This window comes from Artibeus jamaicensis, unplaced genomic scaffold (assembly GCF_021234435.1).
Source record: "Artibeus jamaicensis isolate MK-2021 breed Jamaican fruit bat unplaced genomic scaffold, CSHL_Jam_final scaffold_474, whole genome shotgun sequence".
NCBI lineage: Eukaryota > Metazoa > Chordata > Mammalia > Chiroptera > Phyllostomidae > Artibeus > Artibeus jamaicensis.
Window position 1 is genome coordinate 39621234 of NW_026522046.1, and position 20641 is coordinate 39641874.

At 46.8% G+C, this 20641-nt stretch overlaps 1 protein-coding gene across 1 annotated transcript in view; it reads left to right on the forward strand.

Annotated features, from left to right (window-relative positions):
- Positions 1-20641, forward strand: part of MCM3AP (minichromosome maintenance complex component 3 associated protein) — a 47036-nt gene that overhangs the window by 9380 nt on the left and 17015 nt on the right. Inside the window, exons 7-19 of the mRNA XM_053657587.1 lie at positions 1908-2047; positions 3395-3592; positions 3962-4230; positions 4382-4544; positions 6878-7038; positions 7815-8056; positions 8317-8534; positions 9604-9704; positions 14906-15037; positions 15448-15561; positions 17077-17229; positions 18559-18756; positions 20518-20586. Of these exons, the coding sequence (XP_053513562.1) occupies positions 1908-2047; positions 3395-3592; positions 3962-4230; positions 4382-4544; positions 6878-7038; positions 7815-8056; positions 8317-8534; positions 9604-9704; positions 14906-15037; positions 15448-15561; positions 17077-17229; positions 18559-18756; positions 20518-20586 (2158 nt within the window). The remainder of the gene's footprint in view (positions 1-1907; positions 2048-3394; positions 3593-3961; positions 4231-4381; positions 4545-6877; positions 7039-7814; positions 8057-8316; positions 8535-9603; positions 9705-14905; positions 15038-15447; positions 15562-17076; positions 17230-18558; positions 18757-20517; positions 20587-20641) is intronic.

Consider the following 20641-nt stretch of genomic DNA (forward strand, 5'->3'; position numbering starts at 1 on the left):
TGTTGGTTTTTATAGCCAGAAGTTGTGGGGGCTTATCTTCCTGGCACTGGAACCCTGGGCTGGGGTCCTGGTGTGGGGCTGGGACTCCTCACTCCTGGGATATCCCTCCCGAATTTTTATCCACCACGCATGGGTGAGGGACCAGCCCATCCTGTGTCTGTGCCCCTCCTGCCAGTCTGGATGGATGTGTTTCTTTAATTCTGTAGTTGTCAGACTTTCATTCACCTCAATTTCTGACGGTTCTGAGTGATGGTGGTTCTATATTTTGGTTGTACTTTTGATGTGGTTGTGCGAAGAGGCGGGCTGCATCTGCCTATGTTGCCATCTTGACCAGAAGTCAATTTTACTTTATTTTTGGAAGAAAGTCTGTAAGTCATTGATCTGTGCCAACTTTCAGGGCAATTTGTAGACCTTCAGAAAGCACACATGAAAAAAATAAAAATTTTATTTGACAGAAATCACAAGTAAAATTCGGAACTGTCAACTGGCTGAAAAGTCTGTAACTCAGACAAAGGGCCGACTCCTGGTAAAGGTCCTCTGCACATCGGTATGAAACAGGCCAAACCCGGTGGGAGCGAGAGGAGGGGCACAAGGAAGTATCCTGAATTGGCTCTTAAATAAATGGAAAGATGCTCACCCCATCACACACTGAGAGATGCAGATGACACCCCCGGGGATGCTGCATCCTAGGGCAGGCTGAGAGCTCACACTCTTGCAGAGGAGGCCGGGTGGGTGGCATCTTTGAGACAAATGAAAACTCATGTTTTGACTTAGCATTCCATGTCCAATGAGTGTATCCCACACACACACTGTGTGTGTGTGTGTGTGTGTGTGTGTGTGTGAATCACACATGAGGTTGTGACAGCAGGGTTGCACACTGGCTGTCCACAGAGTGTAATTGTGAACAGTGCACTAGAAGGCTGGGCTGCTTTATGGAAACTCCACAAGATTTATTGTAAAGCGAGGGAAGCATGGTGCAGGAAGTCTGTAGTGTGCTACCATTTGTGTACAGAGAAGGGAGGAAAGAGTGTCTGTATGTGAGTGCTCTTGCTTTGTGTGTGCATAAAGAGAGGGAGCGAGGTGTGAGGGTGTGTTCTGTTCGGGGCGCTGTTATATCTTGGGATTATTCAACCCTGTGAATGTATTACCTCCGCCAAAAATAAGCAATCTGTTAACATTAAATCTACTGGCAGTGAAAAAATAAAACGAAAAGGCACATGTGCTCTTTATAAAGTTTTTTTTTTTTAATTAAATTTTAGCCATAGGATTTTTTCTTATTTCAAAATCACTGGGATAATTCTAGTGCCTCCTTAATATTGTAATAAAAACTGCCATCATAAACTATGTCACTGACGTGATTTTTGTATTCCAAATAGTCACTAAGTACTGAAATTTTCCAAAATAAAAATGAAATGTATATATTTTGAGTCATGAAGTTGTTCTTTGCATTTCATTTAAAAGATACTTTTGTAACTTTTAATTTTGTGGGTAATAATAGTGACTTATTCATGTCAGGACCAGGTAACTTCCATTTTGTGATTGTTATATTAAAAATATGAAATACAGGAAGTTTTAGAATAAGGATATATGCGTATTTTGAACATTTACCTTTAATGAATTGACTTTTAACAAATGTACTGTAGCGTGAGTGTTTGTTATCGAGGTCGTCATGGGAGTCCCGGACTCCCTGCGCATCCCTGTCTGTGGCCAGGAGGCCTCGGTGCTCTGCCCCTGGTGCGGCAGGACATGCTCTTCTTTCCCTGAGCCCAGTGCTTTAAAAATACTTGTTATCTTTTGTGATTTGTGTGAGGTTTGTTTTTGTTACTTCTTTTATCACATGAAAACGCATTTCTCTGAATTCTTAATAACTGTGGTATGTACCTTACTGTTTACTTGACATCGTTTAGCTCGGGTGAAGAGAACCGACCTGGACAAAGCGAGGACTTTTGTTGGGACGTGCCCTGACATGTGTCCCGAGAAAGAGCGGTACATGCGGGAGACACGGAGCCAGCTGAGTGTGTTCGAAGTGATCCCAGGGACTGACCAGGTGAAGCCCCATGTTCCCTACAGGCCACTGTTTGTGATTAATTGTCGGGCTGGAGGTGGGAGTGCAGGGAGGGCAGGCTTATTCTTTCATTGTTTCTGTCCATCGTTACGCTTGATACGGACTTGACTTTTTTAGGGTGCGGTGGGACGTGCTGTTAACAGTCACATGATGTTGTTGGTATTGTGAGCTGTGCACTAAGCAATCTTGTGGCAGTGCCAGGACCACACGGGACCCTGAAGCACAGTGTAGATGCAGATTCATTTCACAGATTGAAAACTTTTTTGAATTTCTTTTTTCTTGCCACAATTTTATTTCTATCCTTAACTGTGTTTATGTTTTGCACATTGGAGATTATGTTCTAGGAATAATAATATAAATTTACACTTAAAATTATACCATGAACATTTTCTTGTATAATGAACTCTATAAGCATTTTTAAATAACAGCATATTATTTATTTTATGTGGTTCTGTCAACACTCACCATTTTGCAGTCATTAGATGGGCTGCTTCTAGTTTTCAAGCCGTGTTAATAATTCGGTTGGACATGCTATGTGTAATGCCTCAGGGGCATTTGGATTATTTTTTTAGACAGACCCTAAGAATTAACTACATCGGAGGGGTGGCTTCTCTCTAGGTTCCTGAACGTGTGCCAGTGCATGCTCCCAAATTATCTTCCCAGAAATCACCATTCCGGGTCCTTTTACTATTCTGTGTTAGTTTTGCCTTTGGGCTTTTCTCCTCTCCTGGCTGGTGGCCTTTGACAGCTGCCTTTACCCAACTCGGGGATTTAGTCAGGTGGCAGCAGTCATGGTAGAAGCCCTAGGCCCCTGACCCCGGGGGACAGTGATGACAGCTTGCCGTGGATGCCCAGGGCCCAGGCCTATGGACGCCTGTGCTTTTGCCCTACACCGCATGCCTTCAGCCTCTTTTTGTAGGTGGAACGTGCAGCTCCAAGTTTCTAGTGGGCAGCTGGCACTGGCCCTGCCAGGCACCTGTTGCTGCTACGCTCCGCAGTCCTCATGGTTGCCTCCATTTCATTCCTGCTCCGTGCAGACTTAGTCTGGTTTGGAGCATGGCTAAGACCTTTGAAAGGGCTTTGAAGTCCTTTACCCGTCACACCACTGTTCTGGAGCCACATGGGTGTGTCTTCACGTACATTCCTCTGCTTTTTGATGTGATGGCCACTTATCCTCAAAATATGTTTCTTTATTTTGTTTCTGAATTTTGATTGTCACCTTCAAACAGAACTTTACATGTAACAATAGTATCGATCTTGTAAGAGTGTGTATGTGATTTCCCCCCTTATTTTAAGGCACAGCTGCTTGTCCCCACTCTGTGTCTTCAGGTGGACCACGCAGCAGCGGTCAAGGAGTACAGCCGCTCCTCGGCTGACCAGGAGGAGCCCCTGCCCCACGAGCTGCGGCCCTCGGCAGTCCTCAGCAGGACCATGGACTACCTGGTGACCCAGATCATGGACCAGAAGGATGGCAGCCTGCGGGACTGGTATGACTTCCTGTGGAACCGCACGCGGGGCATACGGAAGGTATCAGCCTCTTCTGATTAGGAAACTAGAAAACATATCTGAATTCCAAAGTGAAAGTGAGAGTTTCTGTCATTTTACTCTTAAATTTTATCTGTAATGGAAAGTGTACTATTTAAAATCATTACCAAGTCCTGTAGAAATGTTCTTTATGGGCTTTGTTTCAAATTGAAATATGAGAAATTTAGGTAATAAGCGTGATTTTTCTAGCAGTTGATTCTCTGCATGGGAATTTGTGCATGGGATCTGTGTCTTTGAGGCGTGTATGCATACAAGGTGTGCGTGTGCAGACCAGGCCACTTGCACATGTGTGAGGTGTGTGTACGTGCCATGTGTGTGCATGTGTAATATTCCCCTCTTGCTTGTGGCCAGGACATCACCCAGCAGCACCTGTGTGATCCCGTGACCGTGTCCCTGATTGAGAAGTGTGCCCGGCTTCACATCCACTGTGCTCACTTCATGTGTGAGGAGCCTATGTCCTCCTTCGATGCCAAGATCAACAATGAGAATATGACCAAGTGCCTTCAGAGCCTGAAGGAGATGTACCAGGACCTGAGGAACAAGGGCGTGTTCTGCGCCAGCGAAGCGGAGTTCCAGGGCTACAACGTGCTGCTCAACCTCAACAAGGGAGACATCCTGAGGTGACTCTTAAAATTCTGAAGCCAGCCTCAGAATTTTAGTTTCTAGATTTGTGGTCCAAATCTAGTTTTTCATCAGGTCTGTTTTTATGGGCATTTTGTCTGATTAATCGAAAATTAAATTCTGACCCCTTTTATCTCCTTCAATTAACAGAGAAGTACAACAGTTCCATCCAGCTGTTAGAAACTCCTCTGAGGTGAAATTTGCTGTTCAGGCTTTTGCTGCATTAAACAGTAATAATTTTGTGAGATTTTTCAAACTCGTCCGGTCAGCTTCTTACTTGAACGCTTGTCTTCTACATTGCTACTTCAGTCAGGTGAGTAATGTCACTGTACGTGCAGAATTAGGAGAAAATGGGTTGTTACTTGTGACATTTAAGTGCTTCTCTATCCCACAGATGGCCCTGGGCTAATGCGTGCATCCCTCATGGCAGCCCTCTGGGGGCTTACCCTGTTCTACAGGGGGCTTATGTCGTGGATCACTGAAGGCAGTGAAAAATACGGTTCTTACGGTTCAGATAAGAGAGATCTATTTATTTAATTTTTTAGGTTTTCTTTTTTTTAAGAGAGGGGGAGGGAGGGAGAAAAAGAGGGAGAGAAACACCAACATGTGGTTGCCTCTTGAGTGCCTTCTACCAGGGGACCTGGCCTGCAACCCAGGCATGTGCCCTGACTGGGAATCAAATCAGTGACCCTTTGGTTTGCAGGCTGGCACTCAGTCCACTGAGCCACACCAGCCAGGGCGAGAAATCTCTTTAGAACCATGTAACTGCAGTTTAGCACTTTAAAATAATATATTTTATTTATTTATTTTTAGAGAGAGGGGAGGGAGGAAGAAAGAGAGCAAGAGAAACATCAGTGTGTGGTTGTCTCTTGCACACCCCCCTACTGGGGACCTGGCTTGCAACCCAGGCATATGCTGTGCCCAGGAATTAAACCAGCAACCTTTCTTTTGGTTCATAGGCTAACACTCCACTGAGCCACACCAGTCAGGCTCAGAGTTTAGCACTTTTATCTTCCCTGAAAACAAAAAATCAAAAAGCAAAAAACTGCATGCACCAAGTCTCTAATTTAGAGATTTTCAGTGTACTAAACTTCTAGAGTGAGCCTGATGACGCTAAATCCATTTTAGTGACCGTCTCCAGTGCCTTCTCTTTGTCTGTGCTGTGGTGCACTCTGGGGTTACGAAGGCGGGCACCTGGGGCTTTGCCTAGAGTGTGAGCTCCTGGTCTCAGCATCTCTAGGCAGGTTTTCAGCCCCAGCCCAAGGGCACTTGGGGGTGACTCCAGAGCTGCCTGCACGTACTTCATGGCGTACACATTGTGCCCTTTCCCAGCTGCAGAGGGGGAGGATGCCCCCGAAGGAGTCCTTGCTGAGAGCCTTTAGGGTTCACTGGGTGTGGAGGAGGCTACCTGGGAGATCCCTGGGACCTGCCACCTGGTTCTTGTGACTCCAGGTCATTTTTCTTCTTTGGTCTCACCCCAAGTTCTCCTGTAAACAGTGACTAAACCCACAATCGCACCCCAGGCAAAGAATCTTCAGCAGTGTGCACATTATCGGATCTGACAGTTGCCAACAGAACTGAAATTCTGGAACAAATGAAAAGATTTCTAAGAGTGTGCCACTTGGGGACTCCGTGCAGTTGACAAAAAACTAGTAGTTAGTGTTTTTAAAATGATTGTTTGAGTGTCATTAGAACGTTGATCATGGTGCCCATTTTAGTAACTCGAAGCCCACGCCGTCCCCAGGGCCACTTCCTGTGCTTCCTCCTTGCTCAGCTCCTGCTGTAGCGGTGCCTCTGGCCTCGGGGTTTCTGCACGTGCTGTTCTCCCTGCTCCCCCTTCTCACAGAGCCACACGGGGGGCCACATCCTCCAGGTCTTGGCTTCTCTGCCACCTTCTCAGCTGTGCCCATCCCTTTAGTGCTCCTTGTCCTCCTCTCTCTGCCTTTTTGTTGCATTGTTGCTATGAAATGTACTGCATATTTTATACATTCACTTTATTTAGTGTTGGTGTCTCCCTAACACATCAGCTACATGGGGACAGGATTTCTGTTTTTTCCCTGTTGTAATCTCAGCGTTAACAATGCCAGGCACGAAGGAAATGCTTGATAACTACTGGTTGAGTTAGTTAACACTGGAAGATGCCACCCAGAGTCCCATCACCCAACACGAGTTTTGTGAGCATTTTTACGTTTTTCTTTTGTTGTCTTTTAAAGCATTTGTTAATGCTAAGAAACGATTTGGTGTCTGACTCTTTTACTTAATTTTATGGCATGCGCTTTTCAATGGCATTCCATTGATTGTGTGATCATTTTTGGCAGCTGCACAACCTCCTGTTGAGGGGGCGCTGCACAGTTTACTTTCCCTGCCCTGCTGGGTGGCAGGGTGGTTTGGTTTTTTTGTTTCTGTTACAAATCAGGTCTTCAGGCTAACCTTTCCTGTGTACGGAACTGTTTCCTTTGCCTGCATTCCTGGGCATTTTCCACTGAGCAGATGGCCTTAGCGTCTGGGTCACCAAGTCTGGGACCCAGAGTGCTTTCCAGAGAGACCGAGCTACATCAGGAGCCCTGCCCCCCATGCCAGCCAGTCATTGTGTGGTCCCGGGGCAACTGACCAACTGAGATGGCGGCGATTGCCTTCTCCTTTCAGATCCGCAAGGATGCTCTCCGGGCACTCAATATCGCGTACACCGTGAGCACACAGCGATCCACCACCTTTCCCCTGGACGGCGTGGTACGCATGCTGCTCTTCAGAGATTGCGAAGAGGCCACAGACTTCCTCAACTACCACGGTCTCGCTGTGTCCGATGGGTAAGAGCTGAGGGTGGAACTGCAGGGAACCCTTTCCTTTTTTGTCTTAATTCTGTAAAGGGCTGGGAAGTACCATTGAGGTGCTAGGCCCTCGGGAAGGCGCGTCTCAGGTGCTGCCTCCCTGGTGTCCACAGCAAGGCTCAGCGTGGCTGGGAACATCGCCAGGGCACATGCTGCTTGTTGGCAGGTTGGGTTTAGACCCAGTTCTTTGTGGCTCCAAAGTCGGTACTTTTCACAAGTTACTGAAGAACTTAAAGGTACAGGCCTTCTCATTCTGTCCCTTGAGGACGGCCTATGCTGGCCTGTGACAGGCCACTGCCCAATTTTGATGGCTTGGACAGGCACGGTGGGCCAGGCCAAGGGCTTCTCTGCTTGGAGTCTGAGTCTTTTGAGAACTGATGAGGCTTGCGGACCCTCTCCCAGAAAATGGCATCCTGATAAAAAGCATGATAGGCACGCCCCAAGCAGGGTTTCCAGCCCCACCCTCCAGCTTCAATGCGTGCGTGCTGCTTGTAGTCGTGTCCTCATGGAGATGTGGCGGCTTTGGAGGGAGCCAGGAGCGTGTAGGTGTGTGCCGCTCCATGTGTGGCTGTTAGTAGGCCAGACGGCTCCCATGTAGGCTGACAGCAGTGGGTGCTGCCGCCTCCTGGTTTCCGTGTGGCTTTGTGGCCATTCTGTGGCAGGAATGGGGCTTCTAGTGTTGTTGCCAGGCACTGAGAAGTGAGGGCTGGCCTCTCACCTGTCATGCATCTCTGGATTCTCTTTGGTCTAATTAGCTGTGTTGAGCTGAACCGGTCTTCGTTCTTGGAACCAGAGGGGCTATTAAAGGCCAGGAAGTCGGTGTTTATTACCAGGAAGCTGACGGTTTCAGTAGGGGAAATCGTGAATGGAGGGCCGTTGCCCGCCGTCCCTCGTCATGTCCCTGTGTGCAGCTTCAACTCCCAGAACAAGTACGTCGGGGATAGCCTGGCCGCAGAGCTGCCTGTGGGCATTCAGAGACCTGGCTTGGACATAGCAGGTGAGTGAAGCAGCATCTGTGGGAGGGAAGTAGCTGCTTGTCCCTCTGGGAAGCCTCTTGGGAGCCAGAAGCATTTGTATTATTTGGGGGTCTGGGTGAGGAACTTGGTTCAGGGGTTTCACCTTGAGATTGTCCTGAAAGGCTCCCTGGCGTCATGGTGCTTGGTTCTTATGGTGAAACTCAGGGAGGGTGGTCAGCCCTTGAAGTCACTGTGGGTAGCCTGGAGTTTGTTTTGCCCATGTTTGGCTGTTCTCTTCCAGGTGCAGGGAGAGGAGAGGAGTGTGGTACTGAGGTGGACACAGCCCTGCCTGCTCTCCTCCCGCAGCCTCTTCCCCTCCCGGTGCCCCTGCCAGCCTCTCTGCCTCACCACCCAGCACCAACCCCGAGTGTGGCATCCAGCCTCTTCCTACCCCCCGTGCAGCCCCCTGTGCAGCCAGAGCTTCTTCCTGCAAAGCCGGAGCTTGTGTACTTGGACGCGGTAAGGGGCCTTCCAGGTCAGGCTCCAAAGAGCCTGTTGTGTGCAAATGTCCTGCCTGACCATTGTCTGTAGACCGAGTTCCCTAAGGTGGTCATACATATGTTCTTAGAATGTTCTGAACTAGCCATGGCAAGTCTCACTTTGGGACCTGGACCACAAGGCTTGAGTCTGTGTCTCCGACAAGGAGCCTGAGGCTCAGAGAGCAGGGAAGGTGAGTGGGTCTCCAGCTTGTTGCCCATGTCACTCCTTGAAAGGCCACAGGTGATCCATTTAGAATGACCTGAAAGGTTTTTATGGACCTAATGCTGTCGGTAGAGTAAGCGCTGCCCCGTGTCGAGTGCTTCCTGCTCCAAGAGCTCTGCAGACACGTGGTGTCCACTGTCACCCTGTCCCGGAGCCACCCTGCACTCCCACGTGTCTGCTCTAAGTGGTGCTCGGCACGCTCATTCGAAAGCCAGTGGGCATGTTGACCAGGGACACGGGGACCACTGTTACCACCACATGTTCGCTGACAGGCGTGTCCCTGGGGTCACTGTACCCACCAACATATGTGTCCCTGGGGTTGAGCTGGGCCTGTCTACCACACAGCTTGTGGGACTCAGTCTCGCCATCTGTTGCTTGGACAGGTGCTGGGCACTACCTCAGCCAGGGGATCAAGGAGGGACAGAGAGGGAACATGAAGACTGGCCACAGACTCTGAGCACGTTTGATGTGCAGGGCGGCCCTGGGGGCCTTCCGAGCAACCATCCTCACGTAGGCAGGAGGCTTGCCCGGTCCTCTCCAGAAGGCTCCTCCCTGTTCATTACCAGGAAGTCTTCCCGTAAACAGCATAGTAGCCCCGTGTTTGGGTCATTAAAACACCTTCAAACAGTGTCCACTGACAAGGTCTCACCAAAATTTCTGCCTTGGATGGGATGTTCCACGAGAACTCGATGATTCTCTGAAGGTCTTCGATTCCCTTGGGTTATGAGTCCCATCTGGACTGTGGCAATGTCACGGCATGCCTGACCACCTCCTCCCCCTCCCCCTCCCCCTCCCCCTGCCCCTCCCCCAACCGGCCTCTCTTTAGGACCTGGCACAGGTGGTGGATGAGCTCATCCAGGAGGTTCTTCAGAGAGACTGTGAGGAGGTCGGTGCTGCCGGGGCGGCCTTCGCAGCCACAGCTCTGGGGTAAGTGCGGTGTTCCTTCTGCTCTGAAGCTGTTTGCACTCACTGGGACCACACTCCATCCCCCCCAGACATTTGCTCTCTTAGAGCTGCCCCCAGTCTTCAGCAAGAGAGCACAGCTTCCCATTTGTACGGGCTTGAGTGCTGGGCCTGTCCTCTAGGCGGGTGTGATTCTTCATGTTTCTGACCTTCTGTTTGTCATTGGCGTGTAGTTTCCGCTCACGTCTGCTTTCTGAGCAACATTAATTAGGTTTATTAAAGAAGTAAATTAAAAACCTATTTTTCTAAACTTTAAACACAACAAAATTCTAGTAAAGTAAAAATTAGTTCATTCTCTATTAATAATTTAAAATACCCAAAGGAGACATGAGGCGGTGAACATATGATACAACATATAGTCAATGGATTACAGAATTGCACCCTTGAAACCTGTATAATTTCGTTAATCAGTGTTACCCCAATAAATTCAATAAATAAATATTCAGAGCCCCCGCTGCCCAAACTAAACATACTCACTTTGTTTGATCTTGGGTTAAGTTTCAGTTTATAAATTTGACAGATTAAATCCCTTTAAACATTTTATGCCATTTACATTTTACACCGTGGCGAAATTGCCTTACAACTTGTAAGTTTTACATGTCTGATTTTGTCTAATACTTAGAATATGTAATTTTAATAAATAAAAATAATAATCAGAATATTTCTTTTTCTCTAAGTATTCTTTTATAGATTTTACTTGTTTATTTTTAGAGAGAGGGAAGGAAGGCAGAGAAATAACCAGTTGCCTTTCACACGCCCCCCAAATGGGGATCTCATGGGCAACCCAGGCACGTGCCCTGACCGGGAATCGAACTGGTGACATTTTGTTTCACTGGCACTCAATCCCCTGAGCCACACCAGCCAGGGCTGATAATCAAAATATTTATAAGCTCTTAAGCAACTTTTGTAAAGCTGATTAAAATCAATAAATTAAGTCAGACTTTCTTAAGGATTTCAAAAACCCTAGTACATAAAAAGCGACACAATGATGAAGTGTATTTCACCTGTAAACCAAAAGGTTGAGGGTTCGATTCCCAGTCGGGGTGTGTGCAGGAGGCAACTGATAAATGTTTCTCTCAGGAAGTTGCTTCTGTCTTTTGCTTTTTGGGGGGGAATTAAAGAAGATATATTTTATGTGCATGAATACAGATTACACAAAAGGATCAATGGCCTTGATGGATTTGATTAATTTTTTTATACTGGAGTTGTATACATACCTTCTTTCAAATTTTTTTTGTTTATTAGAGAGAGACATCAGTTTGTTGTTCCACTTATTTATGCATTCATTGGTTGATTCTGGTATGTGCCCTGATGGGGAATTGAACCCATAACTTTGGTGTATCGGGACCCGTGCTGTACCAGGGGTGTGAAACTCTTTTTCACTGGAGGCCACGTCAGCCTCGTGTGTTTGCCTTCAAAGGGCAGAAGGTAACTAACTGTGTGAGCAGTTAGGACTGTGTGAATGTAACTGCTCCTTAACAGTTAAGAGAGAGCTGGTGCTGCCGCTGCTGCTGGGTGGAAACAAGGTGGGAGGAGCAAGGTGGGAGGGCCAGACCCGCCGGGGCCTTCGGTTCGCCACCTGTGCTCTAACCAAATGGGCTGCCCTGCCAGGGCTACAGGGGCTTCCTTGGTGGAACTAAATGTAAATGATTTCCATGGGCTTAATATTTTATTGTGGTAAAATGTACGTGACAGTTTCTCATTTTAGCCAGTGTTAAGTATACTTACACAATTCAGTGGCATTAAGTACGTTAACAGAGTTGTGTGTCCCTCGTCACTATCTACATCCAGAACTTTCTGTCATTCCAAAGCTACACTCGTTAAATGGTAATCTGCCGTTCTTCTCGTTCCCCAGCCCCTGGTAACCTCTCTTCTGCTTTCCGTCTTTATGAATTTGCCTCTTTTAGGTTCCTCGTATAAGTGCAGTCATAACAGTATTTGTTCTCTTGTGTCTAATTTTTTCAGACACAAAAATGTCTTTAAGGTTCAATTGTATTGTAGTGTGTATTCCTATTTCATTCTTTTTTTATGCCTGAGTAGTGTGCCTTTAAATATATATATACATACACAAACACATGTATGAGTATTACGTCACGTTTTTTTATCTGTTGATGAACACTTGGCTTGTTTCTGCCTTTTGACTGTTGTGAATGATACTATGAACATGGATGTGCGGATAACTGAGTCTCTGCTTTCAGTTCTTGTGGGTATATGACGAGGAGTGGAATTGCTGGATCATATAATCTATTTTTAATTTTTTGAGAAAATGCCCCATTATTTCCACAGTGGCTGCACCATTTTACATTTTCACCAGCAATAAGCAAAGGTTCCAGTTTTTCTATGTTCTTGCCAACACATGGTATCTTCTGTGTGTGTGCGTGTGTGTTTATAACCATCATAATAGGTGTGAAGTGGTATTTTATAGTTTTGATTTGCATTTTCCTAATGACAAAGGATGTTGAACTTCTTTTTTCATGTGCTTATTGACCATTCATGTACCTTCTTTGGAGAAATGTGTATTCAAGTTCTTTGTCCATTTTTGAATTGTTTGTGTGTGTGTGTGTTGAGTTCTTTTACATTCTGGCTATTAATTCCTTATCAGATACATGATGTGCAGATATCCTCTTTTGTGGATTATCTTCTCACTCTCTTGATAGTGTCCTTTTATGCACAGAATTTTTAAATTTTTATGTGGTCTAATTTATTTTTTCTTTTATTCTTTGTACTTTCGTTGTCATGCATAAGAAATCTTTGCTGACTCCAGTGCTTTGAGATTTCTCCTTTAGGTTTTCTTCTAAGAGTTTTGTAGCTTTAGTTCTTAGGTTTGGGTCTTTGATCCATTTTGATTTCATTTTTATATATGGTATAAGGGTCCAACACCATTCTTTTGTATGTGCGTGTCTAGTTTTCCCAGCACCAATTGTTTAAAGACTGTCCTTTCCTCATTGAATGGTCTTAGCACCTTTGTTGCGAATCAGTTGCTCATATACCTGAGGGTTTACTTCTGGGCTCCTTATTCTATTTCATTGGCCTACATGTCTGTGTTTGTGTTAGTACATACTTGTTTTGATTGTTGTAGCATTGTAGTAAGTTTTATTCTTAATTCACAGAGTGTGAGTCCTTCAACTTTGTTTCTCTTTTTAAAGATTGTTTTGCTACTTGAGGTCCCTGGAAATTCCATATGAATTTTAGGATGGATTTGTCTCTGTAAAAAATGCTCTTAGGATTATTATAGTGATTACATTGAATCTGTAGATTGCTTTGGGTAGTATTAACATCTTAACAATATTAAACCTTCCAATTCATGAAATTAAGGCCATCCTTAATTTATTTTAGCAGTGTTTTTTTTTCTTTTTTTTTTAATTAATTTTATTTAGTTATTTTTCAAGTACAGTTTTTTGTCTATTTTCCCATCCCAGCCTCCTCCATATTTTAGCAGTGTTTTATAGTTTTTTATCATATAGGTCTTTCATCTCCATGGTCAGGTTTAATTATTTTATTTCTTTTTGCTGTTGTAAATGAAACTGCTTTTTTCTTAATTTCATTTTCAGAATTTTCAGTGCTAGTGTATAGAAATGCCATTTTTGGGTATTGATTGGGTATTGATCCTTATATTCCAAAGTTGCTGAGATTTTGCTTACAAGTTCTAAGTTTTGAGTGATTCCTTACAATTTTCTTTATATAAGATCCTGTCATCTATTAATAGACATAATTTTCTTCTTTCCAATTTGGACATTTTTAATTTTTCTTGTCTAACTGCTTTGGCTATAACTGCCAATATGGTGTTGAATGAAATGGCAAAAGTGGGCATCCCTGTCTTATTCCTGATCTTCGAGGAAAAGCGTTCATTCTGTCTTTCATCACTGAATACGTCAGCTGTGGGTGTTATCATGTTGAGGAAATTTCCTTCTATTCCTAATATATTGAATTTTTTAATCAGGAAATGTGTTGAATTTTGTCAGATGATCCTTCTGCATCAGCTGAGATGATTGTGTGTGGTGTTTTTCATCCTGTTACTGTGGTTGTAGTATTATTGATTGATTTTCATTTTTTGAGTCATCCTGCATTCTAGGATTAAATCTCACTTGATAATGTTATATAATCCTTTAATATATGAGGTACAGTTCACTCTTGAATAGCACAGGGATTAGGGTTCCAACTTCCACACAGTCCAAAATTCTCATATAACTGATTACAATTGGCCCTTTACATCTGAAGATTTAACCAAACTCAGATCTAAAACAGTATTTTTGATATGTGGATAGGAGGCCAAAAATACTGTTTTCAACCTGCAGTTAAGAATCTGAAGATATAGATTCTGTACCTGTGGATACAAACAACTATTGAAAAATCTATGTGTAAGTGGACCTGTGCAGTCCAAGCCTGTGTAGTTCAAGAGTTAGCTATATTACACCCTGGCCGGTGTGGCCTAGCGGATTGAGCGCCAGCCTGTAAACCAAAGGGCCGCTGCTTCGATTCCCAGTCAGGGCCCATTCCTGGGTTGCAGGCCAGGTCCCCAGTTGGGGGCGTGTGAGAGGCAACTGATCGATGTATCTCTAGCACATTGATGTTTCTCTACTTCTCTTTCCTCCTCCTTTCCCCTCTCTCTAAAAATTAAATAAATAAAAATTTTTAAAAAGTTAACTGTGTTACTTTTGCTAGTATTTTGTTCAGGATTTTTACGTCAATATCTATAAGGGAGATTGGTTTGTAGCTTTCTTGTGGGGTCTTTGTCTGACTTTGGTATCAGATCAGGGCAATGCTGGCTTCACAGGAGTGTTAGGAAGTATTGTTTCCTCTTCAGTTTTTTTGAAGAGTTAGAGAAGGATTGGTGTTAGTGCTTCTTTAAAGGGTGGGTGGAATTTATTAGTGAAGCCATCTGCTCATTGGCTTTTCTTTGTTGTGAGGGGTTTTTGACTATTGACTCAATCACTGTACTAGTTGTAGGTGTCTTTAGATTTTCTGTTTATTCATGTATCAGTTTTGATAGATTATATGTTTCTATAATCTACATATAGATTTACATATAGATTATAACCATGGGTTTGTTTTTTGTGCTAAAAGCCAAATAAGTTTTTTTTCCTTTGCCACTTAGAAGTTTAGTTATGTGATTTGCTTGACATTTATTTATTTATTTAGAATGATATCCACTTTGTTATGTGTAGTGTTTCTAATGCTGCTGTGGAGGAGTTGTTAACAGCTGAAACCACAGGCATTTTGAGACACATTGCAGTTGAAGAAATGACTAAGGAAAAAGAGCGGAAGGAGGAGGAGAGGCGGCAGGCTGAAGAGGAGAGGTGAGTGTGTCTCATTCTTGCAGTGCACGTGGGGGTCTGAGTGTGTGGACACAGGAGAGAACCCACATGGGCCTAGGGTGCTCTTGCGGTTGTTGTCCACTGCAACAGACTGAGGCTCACCTAGGTTGTGCACTTCTGCTGCCCTTATACACTTCAGCCTTGGGAGTGGACAGGGGCCTTGAGGCTATACCTCCTACAGTGTGAGCAGTAGGGAGACAGAAGGGTGGTGGTCAGGGGGGCTGGACTTGGGGGCAGCTGTGTGGTCTCTCTGGTGGGATCAGATGGTTGGGCTTACGGACTCAGGCAACAGCTTAGAAACCCACCTGTGAGGTCATGGAGCGTGATGCCACCACTTGTTTTTATTCTTAAACATTACCCTTCTGCTGTTTTCTTTTTAAAAAATTACTTAGGTTGAAACAAGAGAGAGAACTGCTGTTAACTCAGATGAGTCAGGGCCTGGCTGCAGAGCTGACAGAACTGGTGGTGATGGAGTGTGTGAGGGACGCCTGCGCCCAGGAGCTGAAGTGAGTGAAGTGCTGGGCCCTGCAGTGCGGGAGAAGTGGCTGCCGGGACGGAGGAGGGTCATTTAGGCACTGAGGTCCGACTGGCGCAGCTCAGGCCGGCTGGGTTTCACATGGACAAGGAACAGACATGTCTTTGGATAGCAAAACACTGCAACACCGTCCCCGTATGTGTGTGGCCCCCAGAGAGAGGGCCTGCGTTTCACTCTTATCCTCACTGTGGACCCTGCACTGTCGTGGGGGTCCCTCCTGTCTGCAGGAGAATGGACTGGTATTCTCCACACCAGATTGCTTACCGTTAGTTTTTCTCAAGTAGGAGATCCTTCTCTCTCTTTTTAAAGAATCTTCACCTGAGGATTTTGAGAGAGGGAGGAAGGGAGAGAGGGAGTGAGATAGTGTTCGAGAGAGAGAGAAGCATCGATTGATCACCTCCGGTACATGCCCTGACCAGAGGTTGAATCTGTAACCTAGGTATGTCCCCCGACTGGGGATGGAACCAGCAACCTTCTGGTGTATGGAACAGTGCTCCAACCAACTGAGTGACCCAGCTTGAGCAGAAGAGCCTTCTCTTGTTTCATGTGTTGAAATATTGCTTGGAGCTCTCTCCCTTAAGAACTTTATGGATTTCCATGCCAGGCCAGGGAGATGGAGGTTTAACTGTCCGGGAAACCTGCCCTCACGCTTCAGCTCTCTGAGCTGGCCCCGAAGGGGATGGGCTGCCCAGGGCCGTCACAGCTCCCGGTGCGGGCGGGGAACAGAGCCAGAAGGCAGAGGAGTGTCGTTTAATAATGTTTCTTTCCATCTCTGTTAACTGGGAATTTATTTCCGTATTTATTTTAAGTAAGAGACTTCACAAATGATGCACGCATGTCTGTTCTTAAGCCCAGGAAGGGGTGTTAGGCGTTTAGTAAACCCTGGACTTATCGATGGGCAGGTGATGTGCTGCTCTCCTTGGTTCCAGGAGACTTAGGCTGCTTCTCTCCCAGGAGGGTGGCTGTTGGAAATGGGTCTTGCCTTTTTAGGCTACTTTAATTCTGTGACTAAATGTATTTGATAAAGTGCTCTTGTTCTTTTGGTCGATAGAATCTTGTTGTGAAAATGTCTCCTGGATGCTGCTGTGTGACCACAGGCTGCCATTTATCACGCAGTTGAGACACTTTTACCTGCACACGTCCAGTGTTGCTGATGAGAGGATGTCTTATGCTCACTTAAAAACTAAACTTCTAACCATTTTATTAAGATGAACTTTTATTTCTGGACTATTTCCAAGGGCCCCCTTGGATCTGTACTCCAGGACCCTATACCTACCGCTCTTGTTTTTTCCCTGTTACGTTTGTTTTGTGGTGATTCTTTTCAGATGGACATACATTGAGTAAAATGAAAATCTTAAAGCTTCTCTTGCAGCAGAGACATAACTGTGTTTCACTGTAAAGGGCACGGACTCACACTTTTAAGGCAGGCCCTTGGGGTGCGGGTTCCGGGTGCAGTGTCTCCCGTGCTGACGGCCCTGTTCCCTAGGAGTGCCGTGGAGACAGACCAGAGGGTCCGTATGGCCCGCTGCTGTGAGGTCGTCTGCGCCCACTTGGTGGACTTGTTTCTTGGGGAGGAGATTTTCCAGACTGCAAAGGAGACCCTCCAGGAACTTCAGTGCTACTGCAAGTACCTTCAGAGGTGAGTCTCGCGTCCTGACAGGTAAAATCCACGCATACAGGAGTCTTTTTACAGAGATTATACTTGAGGAAGTGATCAGTTGTGCACGGGCACGCACACAGGTAACATTCTTTCCCAAAGTGTGTGGAGTAAGGAACTAGGGAGTAGTTCTGTATTTTGATAAATACTTACAGGTTGCTTTCACTCTTTGCACTAGGCACAAAGATGGCCATGAACAAGTCAAGCAAATGATAGCTATATGCAAAACATAATTTGTGATGGAAAAAAGCAATTTTAAGGAAATGTAAACAACATATGAGCAGTGTGTATCAACTAGGTGGTTTTGGATTTACAGATAGTCGTATGACCATAAGGAAAAGCAGGGGCATAATGAACATATGCTCAGCATAGCGGTTACTCTTGGGAATGAGAGGGCGTGTGACTCGGCAGGGTCCCCCGGGCACCATGGGCACCGTTTCTCAACTGGACGGGAGGACACGGTGTTTGACTCACCATTAATCTTTAAACTGGGCCTATGTGTCACATATTCTTTATGGTGATTCAGTTCATGTAAAATTCAAAATACATAATTGTGTTCTTGGTAGTTGCAATGTGTGAAAAGGAACACAGTGAGCAATGAGTCTCCATCCTGTGAGAGGCTCTGTCTTCCTCCTGCGAAGCAGCTGCTGCTTGTGCACCTCCCAGATGCCCGCTGTCCTTTCGTGGTCCCCAGCACGGCTGTGAGCACGCTCCCAGCCCTGTTCCCAGCCGTTCTTTCCTCCACGTGCCAGGGGGTGGAGGCCGGGTCACAGCAGTGTGTTAACCTTCCAGACTGTTGTCAGTGGCACCGTGATGACCTGCTTGGCCCCTGTGGGCAGACTTGCACATGAATTCCTCTCTTCAGCTATGGCAGAGGACTGCAGTAACCGTCCTTGTACGCACAGTGTCTGGAGTGTCTGGGGATAAATCCCCGACAGTGGTGTTTGCTGGGTCGCGGGGCGTCCTCTCGTGTTTCTGTCCATACTGCTAAGCTGGTTCTCTAGAGAGAGGGCAGCATTAGCTCTTAGGTTCACTAATTTTTTGCTTGCCACCACTCATTTGCTGTCAGGCCTCTCCCATGCCTGAGGAGTTTGGGGTTTTTTTTTTTGTCTTTTGTTTTTAAACTTTTTCCCCCCCTTCAGTTTTAATTCTAATTTCTTAGTGTGAGGACTATTGCTGAAAAAGACCGAACATAATTGCCAAAAAATGTGTTCCCGTGTTAATGGTACCAGAGTGTGTTTTTAGTATTTGTCCCTTGAAGGATGGGACACCTGTAACACACCCGCACTGATACGTTGGTGTGTCCTGCAGGTGGAGGGAAGCCGTGGTAGCCCGGAAGAAGCTGAGGCGCCAGATGCGGGCCTTCCCTGCAGCGCCCTGCTGCGTGGACGTGAATGATCGGCTGACGGCGCTCGTGCCCAGTGCAGAGTGTCCCATTGCTGAGGAGAACCTGGCCAAGGGCCTCCTGGACCTGGGCCACGCAGGGAAAGTGGGCATCTCCTGTACCAGGTCAGCACTCCGCTTGCCACAGTGCTTCCTAAGTGCCCCCCGCCCTTCCTGCGTCTTTGGAGGGAAGCTAGGTAGATTCAGAGCGTGAAGACAGAGGCAGGACCGCACTTTGTAGGTGGTCTTTCCCTCCAGTTCTGTGCATGTGGTTGCTCTGCCTGGTTTGATTTATATGCCTTTTCCCTTTAAAACACTTGGGGTCCTAATAATTGAATTTTAGTTGGAATTGACTGTCTTTCCCCTTGTTTTCCTAGTTTAAGAATACACCACGTCCATTCTCATTGGTAGAGCCAGAGGGCACCGTGGGCCCACTCCCACCTCCACTTTCCTGTGCCTCCATGTCCTTCTGCTTCTGCTCATTTCTGCTGCTGTCTCGCTCCACCACTCATACCTGCTCCTCTGTCTCGTGCAGCAGCATTTTAGTGACTCCCCCCCCCCGTCACTCCTCTCACGGCTCCCTCCTGGGCGCCTTTGCCACTTCTCCTGCCGCTTCTCCCAGTCTCTCTGAGCGAGTGCAGCTCCCCGAGGCCCGGCCCAGGTCTTTGCTGGAGCTATCCAGTGCTAGCCGCGCAGGGCTCGGCCTCTCTCTTCGGGCCGTGCCATTGTCACCTCTCGAGAGGGGCCACAGCAGCACACTGCCTGGGTCTTGTGGCAGTTCCTTGACTTCCCCTGGACTGTCATGGGACATTTTTTCTGAAAACCATCTCCAGGGTTTTCATCTCCTTCAGCTTCAACAAACTGGCAGTTGCCTGAGTTCCTGAGGCCCTGTAAGTGGGGTGGGTGACTGCGCACCGTGTGTGGTCAGGGCACTCAGGCTCCTCTTTGGCCCATGGCGGCCTTGGTGCTGGCCTAGCCTTCTCCCGGAGTGGCGGCTGCTCCCTCTGTCTTCCCCCCACCCCAACATAGGCCCTGCCCTGGCCATCTCTTTCTGGCCTTCACGTGACAGCTTACTTTGTGTGTTTACAGCGAGGCTCCTAGATCCTGTGCCCCAGCCTCCCGTGTCCAATTCCCAACCCGGCGTCAGAACTTAACCTCCACCCAGCCTGCCCCACTCGGGGCCTTCCCTGGCTCACAGGGTGTCAGCCTGTCCTCCCGGGCTGAGGTCACTCACCTGGGCTCAGACCCATCGTCCTGGAGCACTGCCCTCACCATCTCTGCTGCCAGCCTGTCTGCTGGCATCTGCTCTTAACCCCTACACCCTGGTGTCCTGACCACCACAGTCGGGTCAGGTCACCTCATGTCTCTGGTTCAAGTCCCTTTGCTGCTCTCTGAGTCCTTGCAGGGCAGCGCTTGCCAACCCCCCTCCACCCCACCGCCCCCCACTGCTCTAGCCTGTACTCATTCTCTTCCTGCAGACCCACTCCTGCCTTGGCGTGGCCACCCCTCCTGCCTCTCCCCCAGAAATCGTCCTGCTCTTCCCCCTTATTTCCTTTAGGCCTTTGCTCATCTGCCACTTCTCTGACCACTCTGTGAGACTCCGCTGTACCCACACACCTACCAGGCCATCCACTTGCAGAGGCGCGTCTCTCCCCGTGACAGCAGGGTTTTTGTCTGTTTACTGCTGTCCCCCATGAGTGGCACAGGGTAGACACTGCTCGATATGTGTGGAATGACCAGGTCCTTCCATTTATCAGAAGAAGTTTCCTTGATCTCCCAAATATTTCCCACCGGAAATATTTACTAACCAGTTACTTTTTACTGAAAACATTAGTAAGTACTTATCAGGCTCCTTCTGTGGGCACGTTGTTCTCCCTTTCTTTGTAGGCTGCGGTGGCTCAGGAACAAGACTGCACACCAGCTGAAGGTCCAACACTTCTACCAGCAGCTGCTGAGGTTTGTCACGTCCCCGCCGTGCACGCGACTTTTTCCCTGGAGCCTGAGCATCAAC